Raw genomic sequence first — 19,776 nt, forward strand, 5'->3', positions numbered from 1 at the left:
TGTGAAATCACAATATCCCATTTTAACTAGCTAGCCAGAACGGGAGGGTACCCGAGTTGAAAGTTTTTTGTTTCGCCGCGTTGCCATGGAGTAGAGCAGCGCGGTTACTTGCAGGGATCACGGCGTGAACGTAAACTTTCTCGATCCCTTAGTGGCTTACCTCCATAACTGGAGATTGAAGCTCAGCGAATCCAAGACGGTGACACAAGCTTTCCACCTATACAATTGGGAAGCGGATCGTGAGATCAGGTTCGAGGTGCGGAAGCCGGATGGGGCTTCCCTTACCCTATGCCGGCCTCGTCCTACACCTGAAGACCCTCGTCCTGACCCTAAATACCTTGGGGTCACCCTGGACAGGTCGCTCACTTTCCGTAAACACCTCTTGGCAACACGCAAGAAACTCAACACCCGCGTCTCACTGCTGAGACGGTTGGTCGGGTCCGGTTGGGGTGCCGGGGCAAGAACTCTGCGAACAGCAGCACTTGCCCTGGTCTACTCAACTGCTGAGTACTGCGCACCTGTCTGGGCGCGCAGTGCTCACTCTAAACAACTTGATGTCCCGATCAACGAAGCCTTGCGTGTTATCACTGGATGCCTGCGCCCCACCCCTGTGGAGCTACTGCCCATCTTAGCAGGCATCCAACCCGCTGAGCTTCGTCGCCAAGGTGCTGTAGCAACTCTGGCGGGCCGGGCAAACATGGATGAGAACCACCTGCTCCATGAAAGGCTCACACTCTCCTCAGAGCCAACGCCCCGCCTCCCCTCCAGAGACCCACTGGTACCAGCCGCCCTGAAGCTCCTGCAGCAATGCAGTGACAACAACATCAGGGCGGCTCACTGGGCGAATCACAAATGGAGCACGGACCTGGAGCATACCATCTCCTCCAGACTCCGTGACTTCATACCTGACACCGGCTCAATACCAGGCCTCTCACTACCACGAGTGGCCTGGGTGAGGCTTAACCGCCTCCGAACTGGTGTCGGTCGCTTTCGCTCAAACATGTTCCAGTGGGGCTTAGCACCTAACGCGACGTGTGAGTGTGGCGCGGAGGAGCAGACTGCCGACCACGTGATCCTGCGTTGCCCGATTTATCGTGCTCCTAATGGTTTGCGTGGCCTGGCGGACCTGGATGACTGCTCGGTGACCTGGCTCACTTCTGTGTGTCCTGACATATGAACGGGAGGGCCCCCCGGGCCTGGGGTGGTAAAAGGCATAGACCCTCGGCCTCAGGTCCGGGTGCCGGAAAACAGCTGCCCATACGATGAAGAAGAACTAGCTAGCCACTAACATTTTTTTAACAAATCATGAATTACTTTGCACCACGTTTGTACAAATAATAACTCATGTAAAATACAAAAGTAAACTCTCAAATTTTTAAATCATGTCACACTTTGAACTGGACACCAAATCTGTTATCTGTTTCTTTGTCAGTTAGTGGGAAGCCTGGCATTGCATGCTGTTAACTAGTGTGTTGTACTCTGGTGTGTAACTTGACACTGCAACTCTGAGTGAGTCTTGCAGATGTGCATCAGTGAGGCGTGTTCTGTGTTTGTTCTTGATGAAGTTCATGTCAGAAAAGGCTGATTCACAAAGATAAGATTTTTCCTCATTGTTTGCGGAACTTTCTTAATCTTTTGGACATATTTTCACAGCAATCTGGCCTTAAGCTTAATTATGATAAATGTAAAATGTTAAGGATCGGAAATCTAAAGGGAACGTCCTTTCGAATGGAATGCAAAGTGCCTGTTTTGTGGACAGATGGACCAGTTAACATACTTGGTGTTGTTGTCCCAGAAAATCTGGAAGATCTAGGCTCAGTAAATTATGATAATCGACTAAGAAAGCTGAACAAAATTATGCAATTATGGAAAGGGAAATCCCTAACCTTGTATGGTAAAATGTCTATTGCCAACTCGTTAATTATTCCTCAATTTATTTATTTGTTTTTGTCATTACCAGCTCCATCACAAAACTTTTTTAAGATTTATGAGCGGAGGGTCTTCGATTTTGTCTGGAACGGCAAACCAGAAAAGATTAAAAGAAAGGTTTTGTACAAAGAGTATGAATATGGGGGCCTGAAACTTCTCAACCTTGAAGCTATGTGTCTGTCTTTAAAAGCATCAATTGTTCCAAAGATGTATTTAAACATTGAGTGGTACACAAATGTCCTGTTGGACAAAAAACATGTACTGTATCAAAAGAAATTGTATCCTTTTTTACAAGTGATCCCCTCCCAGAGAGTCTGCTGGGAAACAATCCACTCATAGTGGTGTTTTCAATTTTATGTGCCAGAAAAAAGAGACGATATTTTGCAGCAGTTAATATGGATGAACTCTAATATTGTAATAGATGGAAAGCCTTTCTTTTGGAAAAATATGTTTGAAAGAGGAATCATTTTTGTCAATGATATTATCAATGAGAATGGTACAATTATGAAGTATGATGAATTTAGAGCTATGTATGGTGATGCTTGCTCAAGCTTTTAATTTTATCAACTAACTGGAGTAATTGGGAAAAGATGGAAACAAATAATTAATTATGGAACTACTAAATTATTAGTTTGTAAACCTCTAATAAGAAATTCTAGTTGGCAAAAAGGAACTAAAATAAATAGAAAAATATGTAATTTTTATTTAAAAAAGAAATCTTTGAAGGCTGCCTAATACAACACAAATGGAAAATGGGAGGACTTTTTTGACTGCCCGTTGCCATGGGATGCCATATTCAAACTAATCTGTAAAACCACTATCGATGTGCAAAATCGTTATTTTCAAATTAAAATTATTTATAACTTCTTACCCACAGGGGAAATGTTAAAATTATGGAATATGACAGAGTCAGATGATTGCCGATTTTGTTGTCAGGAGCCTGAATCCACCCTGCATTTGTTTTGGTATTGTCATATTGTGTCTTTGTTTTGGGTGGAAGTTGAAAACATGTGTTTAAGGATTGGTTTGTTTATGAAGCTTAATGTGGTTTCTGTTATTTTAGGAGAGTTCATTGACAATCATGATTTAGTCAATTTAATTATAGTACTCGGTAAAATGTTTATTTTTAAGGCCAAAAACAGATATTCACTTAGTATTACTTTCTTTAAAACATTTATTCAGTATTTTCTAACTTTAGAAAGTTACATGGTTGAAAACGCTAATGATGCCAAAAAAACATTTAAAAAAAAAGATGAGAAGTCCTCAAAGGCTTATTTTGAAAGTATAATTATGTTTATAGATTATATGACATCTGTTGTTGTGTTCCCTAATTTGAGTGACCTGGACATAATCTGGACTGTACATAAATGCTTATTTTGAAAATATAATTTTGTTTATAAATTATATGCAATCTGTTGTGTTCCCTAATTTTTTTCTGTGTACATGAATTGCTGAGTCCGACTTGGACATTATCTGGACTGGGCCTGGTTTAAAAAACCCTTTAAACAAATCTAATTTCATTGACAACCTGGTCTGTTGAAGATAAGGCCCTTTAAAAAAAAAAAAAATAAGATAAATAAATAAAAAACATTTTCTTGGATAAAAAAGAAAGTAAAACAATATAAAAATAATTACATAAAAAATAGTAATTAATGAAAATGTTAGTGGACCAGCAGCCTATACAATCATGTGTGCTTCAGGGACTGTGTCCCTTGCAGATGTGTTGTCTATGTTGTGGGAACCAGAATATTGGTAGCAGAAAGAAATAACCCCTTTTGTGTGAGTGGGTGTGGATGAGTGTGCATGGGGGAGGTTGTTTGGGTTGATGCACTGATTGAAAGTGTATCTTGTGTTTTTTCTATGTAGATTTATTTTTTAATTTTAAAAAAAAATATTTTTTTTTTTAAAATTTTTTTTTTAAATTTTTTTTTTTAGAACAGGCCCGCGGGCGACTCATCTGGTCCTTACGGGCGACCTGGTGCCCGCGGGCACCGCGTTGGTGACCCCTGCTATAGACTGTATCTCTGTTGCTGCAGCAGCAGATAAGTTTATTCTGTCTTGACACTTTGTATTGATATTGTGTATTACATTCTTCCCTTAAATTATGTTTACAGTGATTGTTTTCTATGTATTTTTCGTGGATGTCGCTTTGGATAAAAGCGTCTGCCAAATACTTAAACATAAACATCTGACAGTCTTTATATCAGCTAAAGCCACCTATCTGTTTCCCTGGATTCAAAATAAAACCAAATTCTGTCTTACCCAAAAATGTTAGTATTTGAATATTGTTACTTGAAGACTTATTCCTGGTTACAATTATACTGTTAAGAAAGTATTGTCTTATGTTTTGTAACTTTTACTATATTATACTTTATAACTTTTACCCCTGTTGACCTTTACAATCTTTATCTTCATCATTTATTTCAACTTTATGTTATTCAAGTATAATATTTTTAAATTTAACTAATTTCATTGACAAGCAATTATATTATGGTCATACTATTGTTTGCTACCGGCTACGATTTCAGTACTATTGAAGATCTTTGTTTCTTCTCAACTCTGTGGTAATATTTTCACAAACTACAACCAATAGTACGTTAATGTTAAATCTTACTTGTGAAAAGTAATCCCCCGATTCCTATTTTCAACAGTCCGCTAATTTGAGCAGGAAAACGCTGAACACCACCATCTTTGTTTTGTACCTGCCAACTGTCAGTTTAGGCTGCTCGCCGGCTCCTCATCACCACTTCAAGATGGCGGCCCAACTTCTCGCGTCACAGCAGCCAATGCTGCGTCTACTTATAAGATGTCTATGATTAGTAGCACCAGTGCTACTAGTGAAAAAGCTATGCGTACAGCCCATCTGCATCGACTTTTCTGCGCAGGTCATTCCACGCACAGAAGCTAGACCCCATCTTCAACCAGCCAGATGTGCAGGATATTGACCGAGTGCATCAAGACAATCCCTGTTCACGGTCTCTGTGCTCTCTCTGGCATAAAGGGGCCAGCTGGAAAAGTTAGCCCAGAACTCTTATTTGTGGCCAATGCCCAAAGTTGGGCGGTAGACGAAAGTAAGTCTGTCAATAATAAATAAAAAATGTTCAAATGAAAAAGTTACAAAGTTAAAATCATATAATCTTAGAATTTATGCCTGTGTAATTCTAAACCAGATCCAGTTTTGTTGTGGGTGTCAATGTATAATCGTATAAGAACACTATTATATAAAAAAAAGACAAATTACTAGTTCCTCTCACATTGTAAACGTTGAAAAGTCCACAGTGAGGCAGGGGTGTCCTCTGCTGCAGCTTCAGGTCTCCACTAACAAACAGCTTAGCTCCGGGGACAGAAGAAGAGTGCTGCACGAATGCCAGGCTCTGCATCACCACTATCGCCTTCGTCTGGCAAATCAGTCAGAAGGAATAGAGGTTAGTTTCACTTTTTGACTCTACATCACACATCCAATTGTAGAAAAATATGTGACAATACTAATGTAAACAATCAAGTTTTGTGAATGCGCTCGAATGACATCAACCCTTTTAAGATCAAAGATTTCTTGGCTAAAACACCTCCCAAAAAGTCATACCCTCGGTAATTACTAAATTCACAAGTTCATTAGCTATTGGATGTGTCAGCAAATATTAATATTGGATGTATTGGTCTGAGCTAAGTATGTTAGAAGTGGCGCTGGTACTTTGTTTACACACAGAATTTCTTAGGCTATTGTTCCACAGCAGGCAGGGTAAACTGTCTTTTATTGGGTGAAGTTAAGTGTTAGTCAAAATTTTAATGTACAGTAGGTTGCACAGTACGGCTAATGCATTCACGCAACTATCTGAGAATCAGAATCAGAATCAGCTTTATTGTCATTACGCAGGGTAACGAGATTGAGGGACTAAGTATATACATTTATTATATATTATCAGTGGTTCCCAAAATGTTTTCACCAAGTACAACCTCAGAAAACCATTACCAGTACCACCATAATGACCAACATTAAAATACAGTAGCCTAGTAGGCCTAAGTATTCATTAAAAACAAGTATTTTTTTAAAGTATATTTAATATGTTTGGCCACTACAACATTACACACAGTTTGAACAGTAACACTGTGTTTATATATTTAAATTAGTGAATATTTCGCGTACCATTAGATGAAGGACCACCAGTACAGTTTGAGAATCATTGTATTAGACTATTATTAAATAACTGGACTTTATTTGTCGGACATGTACGAAACCCAAAACCAGTGAAGTTGGCATGTTGTGTAAATCATAATTTAAAACAGAATACAATTATTTGCAAATCATTTTCAACTTATATTCATTTGAATACACTGTAAATACAATATTTAATGTTCAAACTGAAAAACTTAATTTTTAACTTAGAATTTAATGGCAGCAACACATTGCAAAAGAGTTGGCACAGGGGTATTTTTACCACTGTGTTACATGGCCTTTCCTTTTAACAACCCTCAGTAAACATTTGGGAACTATGGATTTCAGGTGGAATTCTTTCCCATTCTTGATTGATGTACAGCTTAAGTTGTTCAACAGTCGTATTTTACGCTTCATATTGCGCCACCATTTTCAATGAGGGACAGGTCTGGACTACAGGCAGGCCAGTCTAGTACCCGCACTCTTTTACTACGAAGCCACGCTGTTGTAACACATGCAGAATTTGGCTTGGCGTTCTCTTGCTGAAATAAGCAGGGGCGTCCATGAAAAAGACATTGCTTGGTTGGCAACATATGTTGCTCCAAATCCTTTATGTACCTTTCAGCATTAATGGTGCCTTCACAGATGTGTAAGTTACCCATGCCTTGAGCACTAATACACCCCCATACCATCACAGATACTGGCTTTTGAACTTTGCGCCTATAACAGTCCGGATGGTTCTTTTCCTCTTTGGTCCAGAGGAAACGACATCCACAGTTTCCAAAAACCATTCGAAATGTGTACTCGTCAAACCACAGAACACTTTTCCACTTTGCATCAGTCCATCTTAGATGAGCTCGGGACCTGAGCTTGGATGATATTACGGACCGTAGATGGTGAAATCCCTAAATTCCTTGTAATATCTCATTGAGAAATGTTGTTCTTAAACTGTTCGGCAATTTACTCACACATTTGTTCACAAAGTGGGGACCCTCGCCTCATCCTTGTTTGTGAATGACTGAGCATTTCATGGAAGCTGCTTTTATACCCAATCATGGCACCCGCCTGTTCCCATTTAGCCTGTTCACCTGTGGGATGTTCCAAATAGGTTTTAGATGAGCATTCCTCAACTTTCTCAGTCTTTTTTGCCACTTGTGCCGGCTTTTTTTAAACATGTTGCCGGCATCAAATTCCAAATGAGCTAACACTTGCAAAAAATAACAAAGTTTACCAGTTTGAACATTAAATATCTTGTGTTTCCAATCTATAAATAAAGGTTGAAAAGGATTTGCAAATCATTGTATTCTGTTTTTATTTACGATTTACACAACGTGCCAACTACACTGGTTTTGGGTTTTGTATTTGCTGTTGGAATACGGTGATGCTTCCATTAATTTTTACATTTGTGACTGGTCTAACATTTTTAACACACCTATGAACGGAAATACCAGCTGGGGGTTACACATGTCAAGAATCAACAGTTAATATTCCTTAACTGACACAACACAAGATATTGGTTTGGTTGGAGCTAGGCCTGGGCAATATATCAATAATATCGATATATTTGAGTTTTTTGCTGCAGACGATTTAAAAAAATAAATAGTTTTATTTCCTACTCTTGCTCCGGCATACTTTTTGCCCTCAGGAACTTCTGTAGCTTTCGCCCGCCCCCTTATTCAAAACATGGCTAAAGCTAAAGCTAACGAGAGTGAGATGTTTGTTCCAAAGAAAATAAAGGTATTGTCAGTAGTTTGGTTTTGCAACAACAGGCGTGGAGAAAATGACTGGACTGTGCAAAGTTTGTTTAAAAAAGGCATCAGCACAAACTTATTCCAGCATCTGAAATTAAAGTCTCCAGTCGAGTGCGGGAAATGTAACTATGAGCCAACAAGACCGCAACAACAAACAAACTCCAAGTTAAAAGGCATTTTACTGTGGTGGAATCATGTGCACAAAGTATGTATGATGAGAAAGAAGCACAGTGCACATTACGATTACGACAGCAGTCGTTCTCCATACCACCAAGATGTGTGAATGAAAAAGCTTGCCTTCATCCACTTTTATAGAGTATTCTCATTGTATTACTTGATTACTTATTTGCAGACAATGTATAATTCTCAATTTTTATTTACAAACATATTTTATTCAAGACAGGAGCTTTAACTTTTCACATTATTGATCTCAATGTTGAGGATTATTATTTCCATGTGATGGGCAATGCTATATTTTTGTTAACATAAGTATTTCTTCAAGACAAAAGTATTGCTACCCAGAGGAAGCTCTTGATTTAGTTCCTTTGAAAATCATCCCATAAAAAGTACAAATTTATATATAGTCTAAAAAGAACAACATTATTCAATATAGAATTAGCTAAGAGTACGATGCAGTGTATACAGTGTCATTTCAAACTCCTAGTTTTTGATCAAATAAAAGAAAAAATGGTTTTAAATGATCTGTCATTTGTATTCAATGGTTTCTTTAAAAAGTAAAGAAAAAATTGTAAATCAAATTTTTTGTAAAAAAAAATCAGAGATTAGATTTTTAGGCCGTATCACCTAGGCCTATTTGGAGTGTATGTTGTTTTCCAAGGCTTCCACATACCACACCTGTTAGTTCCACTATACCAGGGGTCGGCAACCCACTCTGATGCGGCTCAACTGCATACTTCCCAACCCTCCCGATTTACCCGGGAGACTTCCGGATTTCAGTGCCTCTCCCTGTATTCTCCCGGGGCAATTATTCTCCGATTTTCATCCTGTCAACTATAATAAAGGGATGCTGCGATGACAAAGAATTTAGCGCCCTGTACAGTCAACGGTTTCAACATGCCAGTCCAGGTACATGTTGTATGCAGCTTCTGCTTACACATGTATGTGACAGCAAGGCATACTTGTTCCACAGCCATACAGGTTACACTGATGGTGACGATATAAACAACTTTACCACTCTTACTAATATACGCCACACTGTGAACCCACACCAAACAAGAATGACAAACACATTTTAGGAGAACATCCGCATTGTAACACAACATAAACACAACAGAACAAATACCCAGAATCCCATGCATCCCTAACTCTTCGGGGCTATACACCCCTACGCTACCACCAAACCCCGCCCCCCACACATCAACCCCCTCCCCCTCTCCCTCCGTGCGTCGGTTGAGGTGGGCGGGGTTTGGTGGTAGCGGGGGTGTATAATGTAGCCCGGAAGAGTTAGGGATGCATGGGATTCTGGGTATTTGTGCTGTTGTGTTTATGTTGTGTTACAGTGCGGATGTTCTCCCGAAATGTGTTTGTCATTCTTGTTTGGTGTGGGTTCACAGTGTGGCGCATATTAGTAAGAGTGTTAAAGTTGTTTATATTTCCACCGTCAGTGTAACCTGTATGGCTGTGGACCAAGTATGCCTTGCTGTCACATACGTGTGCTAGCAGAAGCTGCATACAACATGTACCTGGACTGGCACATTGTCAATGCTTGTTGTAGAGGGCGCTATTATTGTTGTTAGGGTGAAAATCAGCAGACATTATTGTTGTTAGGGTGAAAATCAGCAGACATTCGAGAGAAAAGTTTACTTAAATTTCGGGGATCTATTATTATTATTATGATTTTTTTTTTTTTTTTTTACTATTTACTTACTTTATTTTATTTTATCTATTTATTTTTGTTTGTTATTTTTAATTTTAATTTAATTTAATTATTTTTTTTTTTTTAATTATTATTATTATTTTTGTTTAATCTTATAATTTATTTGTGTGTGGCGTTGCGCGGGTCTCGCGGGTCTCGCTTCCTGTTGGGTGGGGTCCGTGCCCGTGTGGCCCGACCTTGCGCTGTGGGGTCTCTGTTGGTGACTAGATGTGGTGGCGGCGCGGCGCCCGTGTCTCGTCTGGATGCTGTGTCTCGGTTGTTTGGGCGGTGGTGGGGTCTGGGGGGGGGGGGGGTGTCTCTTGTTTGCGTGTTGGCGTTTGGGCTTGCTGGAGGGCCGGCGCTGGCTGGTCTCCGTGATCCTGTTGGCGTGTGGTTGCCGGTCGCGTTTTTTTTTTGATCGCTTTGATTTGATTGGGTGGTGCTGGCTGTCTGGGGGTGTTGCGGCTGCTGTTTCTGCTGTCGTTTGTTTGTGGTGTGGGCGCCCGTGGCTGCTGGGTCTGGTGCAGGGGGGTGGCTGATGTTGTGACTGGTGGCAGCGCGCGCGCGTGGTGGTTGTCGGGGCTGACAAACTGTGTATATGTATGTATATGTGTGTGAATGTATGTATGTATGTATGTATATATATGTGTACGTGTATATATGTGTATGTGAATGTGTACATGTGTATGTGTATGTATATACATATGTATGTATATTTCTGGGGGTACGTTCGGGGCCTGCCTGTCGGGTGGGGGTCGGCGCCTCGGGCTACTGCATCCGGACTGCGTGTCTGGAGCTCCTGGGTCCCACCGTCCATCCCTTCCGGGTGCCCGTCTTGGTTGGGGCCTGCTGGGTCTGGTCCCTGCGTCTACTGTGGTAGCTTGGTGCTGCAGGGTATTCCGAGGTGCTGCGAGTCGGCCAGTTGTTGGGGCGGCGACCTTGTGTGTCAGCATGTATGTGATCTTCTTTTAATTCTTTTTTAAAAAATTATAGTTTTTTAATATATTTTATTAATATTATTATTATTATTTATTTATTTATTTATTCCCCCTACCTCAGGGGGGGGACTCGGCGGGGCGGTTGCTGGTTGTTCCATCTCCATCGTTGGGGTCCCTGCGGGTGGGGTGGGTGGTTCCCGTGGCCCCGTGCTGGGTGGTCCTGTGGCGGCCGGTTTGGGTGGGGTGGCCTGGGGCTGGCCTCGCCGCGCTCTCCGGGGGTGGGGGGTGGGCTGGTGGGGGCCCGGTTGCCGGTGGGGCGGGGACGGTCTTCCCGTCCGGTTGCGGGGGGTCTCCGGGCCCCTCGGGCGGGGCGTCCCGCCTTTCTGCCCGTGTGGGGTGGGGTCTCTCGCTGGCTTGGGGTCTGGCTTCCCCCTGCTTTTCTCGTGCCTTGTCCTCTGCCGGGTGCGTCTGTCTGCGGCCTGCTGCTGGCCCTCGTGGGCGGCACGGTGGAGCGGGCTCTGGGGTTCCTGTCGCTGTCCGGCTTGGCTGCGTGTATGCACACATACACTCATGCACATAATCACGTTTCATCAAACATATATTAACGTTGTTGCCCTAGGGTAAACTGGGTATAACACATGGCACACTGACAAAGCTTAACCTATTGTTACTATAACAATCTACAAGGTTAATGTTGGTTGCTTCTCTTTCTTCCCCTCCATTTTTCTGCATTCTTTCGTATCTCAAGCTATCATTACGTATATGTATTGTTGCATTTGAACAATTGTATTGTTGATAATAAAGGTAAAGTATTGGTATTGTTTATTATCAATATCGCTATTGGTACTCATATTGCTTAATTTTTAATGTAATAATGCTCATTGTCATTTCTGTATTATTTTTCATTTTCACTAACTGCTTATTTGCTATTACTTTTACCATCATGTTTGTACATGTAGTATTTGCTGATGTTGCTCTGTTGTTGTTGTTGTCTCTCTGTCTAATCCCCCTCTTGTCCCCACAATTCCCCCCTCTGTCTTCCTTTTTTTTTCTCTTTCTATACCCTCCTGCTCCGGCCCGGCTGCACCAAATGATAACATAAATACATTTAATAAAGTCAAATACAAATAAGTCAACAAGAGAAGTATCCTACACTTCTCTTTTGTAAAGTAAATCTGAACAGCCGATATGGGCATCTGCATCTACTATATGATTTGCCTGAGAAGCTGGGCAGAACATTATTAAAAAATAAATAAATAAATAAATAAATAAATACATTTCGGGGATCTCCCGGGTAAAATCGGGAGGGTTGGCAAGTATGACGCTGTCAAGCGCCATTCATATAAAACTCGTGGTCCGCACTAACATTACATTTTCATATTATCATATATGCGGGCTGCGTGTTTGAGACCCCTGGTTTATACATAGCACAAAGCAAAAAAAAACTTTGTATGCAGTGTTATTTCATTTTAAATTTCAAAAGAGTTTTGTGGCTCCCATTGTTTTCTTTAATTTGTGAAACTGGTCAAAATGGCTCTTTGAGTGGTAAAGGTTGCCGACCCCTGCACTATACTGTATGTTACAAACTTTTCAGATGAAGGCTGCAAAATGAAAAATTAAAGGATGCCGTTGATACAACCTAAAACCAAGTAAGGTGACTAAAAATAGCCTAATGCTTGCATGTTTCATTGTACAGTCGTGGTCAAAAGTTTACATACACTTGTAAAGAACATAATGTCATGGCTGTCTTGAGTTTCCAATAATTTCTACAACTCTTATTTTTTGTGGTAGAGTGATTGGAGCACATACAGTACTTGTTGGTCACAAAAAACATTAATTAAGTTTGGATATTTTATGAATTTATTATGGCTCTACTGAAAGTGTGACTAAATCTGCTGGGTCAAAAGTATACATAAAGCAATGTTAATATTTGGTCTGATATCACATGGACAAAGATAAGACCTTCTGGAAGAAAGTTCTGTGGTCAGATGAAACAAAAATGTGGTAACTGTTTGACCACAATACCGAGCAATATGTTTGGAGGAGAGAAGGTGAGGCCTTTAATCCCAGGAACACCATGTCTACCGTCAAGCATGGTGGTGGTAGTATTTATGCTCTGGGCCTGTTTGCTGCCAATGGAACTGGTGCTTTACAGAGAGTAAATGGGACAATGAAAAAGGAGGATTACCTCCAAATTCTTCAGGACAACCTAAAATCATCAGCCCGGAGGTTGGGTCTTGGGCGCAGTTGGGTGTTCCAACAGGATAATGACCCCAAACACACGTCAAAAGTGGTAAAGGAATGGCTAAACTAGGCTAGAATGAAGGTTTTAGAATGGCCTTCCCAAAGTCCTGACTTAAACGTGTGGACAATGCTGAAGAAACAAGTCCATGTCAGAAAACCAACAAATTTAGCTGAATTGCACCAATTTTGTCAAGAGGAGTGGTCAAAAACTCAACCAGAAGCTTGTCAGAAGCTTGTGGATGGCTACCGAAAGCGCCTTATTGCAGTGAAACTTGCCAAGGGACATGTGACCAAATTATACATTGCTGTATGTATACTTTTGACCCAGCAGATTTGGTCACATTTTCAGTAGACCCATAATAAATTCATAAAAGAACCAAACTTCATGCATGTTTTTTGTGACCAACAAGTATGTGCTCCAATCACTCTATCACAAAAAAATAAGAGTTGTAGAAATGATTGGAAACTCAAGAAAGCCATGACATTATGTTCTTTACAAGTGTATGCACTTAAAGATGTCCGATAATATTCTTTATGCTTTAAAATGTAATATCGGAAATTATCGGTATTGGTTTCAAAAAGTAAAATGAATGACTTTTTTGGTAAAACACGGATGTAGGGCATACTTGCCAACCCTCCCGATTTTCCCGGGAGACTCCCGAATTTCAGTGCCCCTCCCGAAAATCTCCCGGGGCAACCATTCTCCCGAATTTCTCCCAATTTCCACCCGGACAACAATATTGGGGGCGTGCCTTAATGGCACTGCCTTTAGTGTCCTCTACAATCTGTCGTCACGTCCGCTTTTCCTCCATAAAAACAGCGTGCCGGCCCAGTCACATAATATATGCGGCTTTTAAACACACATAAGTGAATCCATGCATACTTGGTCAACAGCCATACAGGTCACACTGAGGGCGGCCGTATAAACAACTTTAACACTGTTACAAATATGCGCCACACTGTGAACCCACACCAAACAAGAATGACAAAAACATTTCGGGAGAACATCCGCACCGTAACACAACATAAACACAACAGAACAAATACCCAGAACCCCTTGCAGCACTAACTCTTCCGGGACGTTACAATATATACCCACTCCCCATCTCCCGAATTCGGAGGTCTCAAGGTTGGCAAGTATGCTCTAGTATACTCTAAACTAGGGCTGCAACTAACGATTAATTTGATAATTGATTAATCTGTCGATTATTACTTCGATTAATAATCGGATAAAAGAGACAAACTACATTTCTATCCTATCCAGTATTTTATTGAAAAAAACCAGCATACTGGCACCATACTTATTTTGATTATTGTTTCTCAGCTGTTTGCAATGTTGCAGTTTATAAATAAAGGTTTATTAAAACAAAAATTAAAAAAAATAAAATAACCTTTTTTTCTTAATAAAAAAAAAAAACCTCTGCGCATGCGCATAGCAAAGATCCAACGAATCGATGACTAAATTAATCGGCAACAATTTTTATAATCAATTTTAATCAATTTAATCGATTAGTTGTTGCAGCCCTACTCTGAACTGAAGCTGTGTGCCTTCATTGTCTTTGTAGCTGTTGTTTTGAGGCATGTTTAAAAAATAAAATAAAATAATGCACTTTGTGAAAGTCAAAGTATAGTATTTCCCATAGTTGTAGTGGATATCAGGGTTATCTCAGGGAGAGCATGTCCCAAATTGCAGGCTGTTTTGAGGCATGTTAAAAAAAATAATGCACTTTTTTACTTCAATATATATGGCAGTGCCATGTTGGCTCTTTTTTCCATAACTGGAGTTGAAGTTGTTCTCTTATTTTGGAAAACCTTGTTTTTGATTGATTGATTGAAACGTGTATTAGTAGATTGCACAGTACAGTACATATTCCGTACAATTGACCACTAAATGGTAACACCCGAATACGTTTTTCAACTTGTTTAAGTCGGGGTCCACGTTAATCAATTCATGGTAAAGTTACATTGTTTACTGCAGGGGTGTCCAAACTTTTTTCCACTGAGGGCCGCACACGGAAAAATTAAAGCAAGCGGGGGCCATTTTGATATTTTTAATTTTCAAACCATAACAAAATATATGGATTTTGTTTGTTTTTTACCTTTAGGGCTCCCGGGGACCATAAGGGTCTAAGTCATTAAAATATTAAAAACAAGTCAAATTATTTTTTATTTATTTATATAACGCTTACAGTAAATCTGTACAGTATATCAACTTCAGGTTGATATAAAGTTTAAAAAAACAAAAAGTTTTTATGCCTTTTCTGTCAAAAACAACTTAGTTTTTTATAATAAAACTGAAATATGCAGTATTTCCCCCACTGCCCAAAACATTCAGAAAGCAATGTTTGATGTGAAGTAATTAGAGCCTTAAAAATATCAATAATGCAGGACACCATTGATTTTAATTCATTATTATTTTTGAGTAATCACAGTGAAAAGGTAAATAAAATCCCATTAAATATATTTGGGATCCAAAAGGTGCCCCACTCAGAAAGTGATACATTTTTATTTTTATTTTTTTTAACTTTCAACACTTAAGTTACGAGCTCAACTTCAGATATATCTGTCGATTTTACGTTTGAACTATTCTTTTGTTTGTTTTATGCTCTTTTGTCAAATAAAATGTTGATGTTTTTGTATGGCAACCACACAATATATGCAATATTTCCCACATAAAACATTTTAAAGTGAAATATTTGAAATAATTGGAGCCTTGAATAGGTCAATAATTCATTATAACATTGATTTTTTTTGGGGGGGGGGGCAATGGCAAAAAAAGAAAAAAGAAAGATGAATATTGAATAAAGAAAAAAAAAGCCTGCATGGAGCTGTCAACATTGCAACTTTTTCTAGTTAGATTTCACCTCATTCCACTTTTTCAAATGTTTTTTAATTTTTGCAATAGCATTTCCAGAATGTGTGGCGGGCCGGTAAACAATTAGCTGCGGGCCGCAAATGGCCCCCGGGCCGCACTTTGGACACCCCTGGTTTACTGCATCCAGCGGGGCATCACAACAAAATTAGGCATAACAATGTGTTAATTCCACGACCGTATATATCGGTATCGGTTGATATCGGAATCGGTAATTAAGAGTTGGACAAAATCGGGATATCTGCAAAAAATCCATTATCGGACATCCTTATATGTACTCTTTTGATCGCGACTGTACTGTATGTCTGGGCACCACAGCAGACAGTCATTTTGATAAAGAATGTATCTCAGGTTCAGAATATGCCGAGGTCCTATGAAAAAAAAAAACAGACTCAAAATTGCCCCTGGGCCGCACTTTTGACTTCACTGTTGCATGCATTGTAGGCGATTCAGCAGGATACATACAAAGAGTTGGTAGCTGAAGGTCAGAAGCAGTTGGATACTGTACACATGTTCTTCATCCCTCAGTGGTAACTGTAGTTGAAAATCGAGAAGGTCCATCTTTCCGTCCTGGTTTTGGTCCTCTTCCCTTACCTATTGATCGTGTACACACACGCACACGCACAAACCATTGGATCATTAGAGAGTTAATCTGAAATCAATGAAGTTAAGTACATTTGCATGGGGGGATGTTCTTACAGAAACCAGAGGGATTCGCAGGTTGTTTCCCAGCATGTTGTTCAGATGAGGGGCGGTGCTCCAGGCCACATAGTCTCCTCTCATACTAGTCGCAGCCACCAGTAGAGTCTCATACTGGAACCGTACGACTGGCTGCTCCTCATACGTGCTCCTTTTAATCCAGAAACCTGCAGTACGAGTGAGACCGCACGTTAAACTGCGCAAATGTCACGTAGGAGTTGTTTTTTAAACAGCCATGTGTGTACCTTGGCTCCGGTAAGCCACCAGCAACGGCGGGACGTAAGTGAGACACAGGACCGCGACTAGGAACACAGTGGCGCTGGTGCAAATACTTGTTTTGTACCGAATTAAGACAGGATGAGAGTAAACTTCATAGAAAGGCATGTCTGCTGGTATCTGACGCACGTCTATGTCAAAAGAAATGCGTTTGTTGTGTGTAACTAACAAGCTAGCAAGTTTTTTTAAATTACTTCTTCTTCTTCAACTTTATGAGTGCATTACCGCCACCTACCGGACGGGCGTGTGGTGCAGTAGCAGCGAGAACACACCCCAAACACTGTAAAGGTTTGTTCGAGGCTTGAATTAAAGTGTGTTTTATTATAATAACAAAAATACTCGAGTGCAACTTCCCAAACAAAACTGATTATATCCGTTCTGTGAAGGCGTCCAATGAACGTTAGCGTCACACTGTTGCCATGACTGCCAGCAGTGTCATGCTGCATTCAGGGAATATCGGTACAGTTACATCATGAATACCGCTTGCTAAATTAGCGAGATAGAGCAGGGAATTCTTCTTACATTTGAGATTTTCATGCGTGTTTGTTTCTGTTTCTTTGTCTTTTTGTCATTTTGTAAAAATCCACACAGACTTCCCAAACAGCATGGAGATACCGAGTTATTTTTTTGTCCGAGAGTACTTGAAGGCAGCGTCATCCTCCACCAGACAGTGACGTCACCTCGAAAAGCCGAGCCTTGCGTATAAGTATAAGGCTGGATTTTTTTTTGTTGACGTTTCGTTTTCAATGTTTGAACTTAAGGACGGCATTTCGTGCTGATTCATAACATTTCTACGTTGCCGTCACGCCTCAGCGCGGGATCCAGCAAAGATGAAATGGATGTTTAAAGAGGACCATTCCCTCGGTGGGTTTGTTATGAAGATGTTATGTCATGGACGGAGGAGATTGTGCTTATTCATTCTGTACATCGAAGGCATGTTAGCTTTTAAAAATCCATCAATCGTTTTTATGTATTGTAAAATTCTCTTGTCATGTTAAATGCTGAAAAAAAATATTGTGATGCAAGACAACATCATTGCTGCCAAAAGGCAGTGCTCATCCTTTCACTTTCTTTCTTTAGAGCACCGATGTGTGGAGGCCGCTAAAATCCGCAACAAATATCCAGACAGAGTACCGGTGAGTTATTGTGTCTGCAAAAAGGGATGAAGGACATTAGACTTTTGAAATTTTCCCACAATGTTGCCTGACTCCAAAATGGCTGACTTCCTGTCCGATTCCAAGCATGGGTGATAAAGACTTTTTGTGCAGATGAACCTGTCGACCACATTTTGTAGGGATTTGATTGGTGAAACCGGTGGTGCAATATTATTTGTAACGTTTCGAAGGGCAACCTACTCCAAAATGGCCAACTTTTTCCATTTCAGGTATAAATACTTTGTACTCCCATTGTTGGAGACATGTCAGAAATGTGAAGATGGCATCATGTGTACACAATGTTTGAGAATGCACCAGCACATTTTTTTCTGTGCATTAGTAGCAACATTGCTTTCTTCATTGAGTTTGGTTTTTAGCTGTCTCCAACTCCAACCTGGGGAAGTGGATTGCATTTTGTCAGGCCTCTACCTTCAGACCTGTACGACTTGTGTGTCCCACTTGACGACCAAGGCTGCTTCTACACTAAACAGGCTAAGGTTCGACAGGATATAACCCACCTAACCGTATTCCTGTCCACACACACACAATGCCATCATTTAAAGGCCTACTGAAATGAAATGTTCTTATTTAAACGGGGATAGCAGGTCCATTCTATGTGTCATACTTGATCATTTTGCGATATTGCCATATTTTTGCTGAAAGGATTTAGTAGAGAACATCGACGATAAAGTTCGCAACTTTTGGTCGCTGATAAAAAAGCCTTGCCTGTACCGGAAGTAGCGTGACGTCACAGGTTGTGGAGCGCCTCACATCTGTACATTGTTTACAATCATGGCCACCAGCAGCGAGAGCGATTCGGACCGAGAAAGCGACGATTACCCCATTAATTTGAGCGAGGATGAAAGATTCGTGGATGAGGAAAGTGAGAGTGAAGGATTAGAGGGCAGTGGAAGCGATTCAGATAGGGAAGATGCTGTGAGAGGCGGGTGGGACCTGATATTCAGCTGGGAATGACTAAAACAGTAAATAAACACAATACATATATATACTCTATTAGCCACAACACAACCAGGCTTATATTTAATATGCCACAAATTAATCCGCATAACAAACACCTCCCCTGTCCCGTCCATATAACCCACCAATACAACTCAAACACCCGCACAACACACTCAATCCCACAGCCCAAAGTACCGTTCACCTCCGTAAAGTTCATACAGCACATATATTTCCCCAAAGTTAGGTATGTGACATGCACATAGCGGCACGCACGTATGGGCAAGCGATCAAATGTTTGGAAGCCAAAGCTGCGTACTCACGGTAGCGCGTCTGCTATCCAACTCAAAGTCCTCCTGATTGTGTTGCTGCAGCCAGCCGCTAATACACCGATCCCACCTACAGCTTTCTTCTTTGCTGTCTTCATTGTTCATTAAACAAATTGCAAAAGATTCACCAACACAGATGTCCAGAATACTGTGGAATTTTGCGATGAAAACAGACGACTTAATAGCTGGCCACAATGCTGTCCCAATATGTCCGCACAATCCGTGACGTCACGCGCAAACGTCATCATACCGAGACGTTTTCAGCAGAATATTTTGCGGGAAATTTTAAATTGCACTTTACTACTCTAACCCGGCCGTATTGGCATGTGTTGCAATGTTAAGATTTCATCATTGATATATAAACTATCAGACTGCGTGGTCGGTAGTAGTGGGTTTCAGTAGGCCTTTAAGACCCTCTCCCCCCTCTGTCCGCCGGTGCAACGCGACTTAAAGTACGCAGACGCGCATATATATTACGTCATAGTCACCTCTGACCTGGAAGTGTATTCTTACCCTGTGTTTCACTGTAGCCTATTGCCACATTTCTTTTAACAGTAAACCTTGCTTGCCTCACCATCAGCAGCTGTTAGACTAGCCC

At 40.7% G+C, this 19,776-nt stretch overlaps 3 protein-coding genes across 3 annotated transcripts in view; 1 reads left to right on the top strand and 2 right to left on the bottom strand.

Annotated features, from left to right (window-relative positions):
- Positions 1–16,957, bottom strand: part of tmem231 (transmembrane protein 231) — a 28,978-nt gene extending 12,021 nt beyond the window's left edge. The window contains exons 1-4 of the mRNA XM_062022358.1: positions 16,708–16,957; positions 16,463–16,629; positions 16,229–16,357; positions 5,184–5,327 (exon numbers count right to left, since the gene is read on the bottom strand). Coding sequence (XP_061878342.1) covers positions 5,184–5,327; positions 16,229–16,357; positions 16,463–16,629; positions 16,708–16,846 — 579 coding nt within the window. The 5' untranslated portion in view covers positions 16,847–16,957. The remainder of the gene's footprint in view (positions 1–5,183; positions 5,328–16,228; positions 16,358–16,462; positions 16,630–16,707) is intronic.
- Positions 1–19,776, bottom strand: part of adat1 (adenosine deaminase tRNA specific 1) — a 249,004-nt gene that overhangs the window by 170,249 nt on the left and 58,979 nt on the right. The gene's annotated exons all lie outside the window — the stretch shown is intronic.
- The window catches only part of gabarapl2 (GABA(A) receptor-associated protein like 2), a 16,153-nt gene continuing 13,734 nt past the window's right edge, over positions 17,358–19,776 (top strand). Inside the window, exons 1-2 of the mRNA XM_062022359.1 lie at positions 17,358–17,602; positions 17,819–17,874. Coding sequence (XP_061878343.1) covers positions 17,569–17,602; positions 17,819–17,874 — 90 coding nt within the window. The 5' untranslated portion in view covers positions 17,358–17,568. The remainder of the gene's footprint in view (positions 17,603–17,818; positions 17,875–19,776) is intronic.

This window comes from Entelurus aequoreus, linkage group LG16 (assembly GCF_033978785.1).
Source record: "Entelurus aequoreus isolate RoL-2023_Sb linkage group LG16, RoL_Eaeq_v1.1, whole genome shotgun sequence".
In the NCBI taxonomy this organism is placed as follows: domain Eukaryota; kingdom Metazoa; phylum Chordata; class Actinopteri; order Syngnathiformes; family Syngnathidae; genus Entelurus; species Entelurus aequoreus.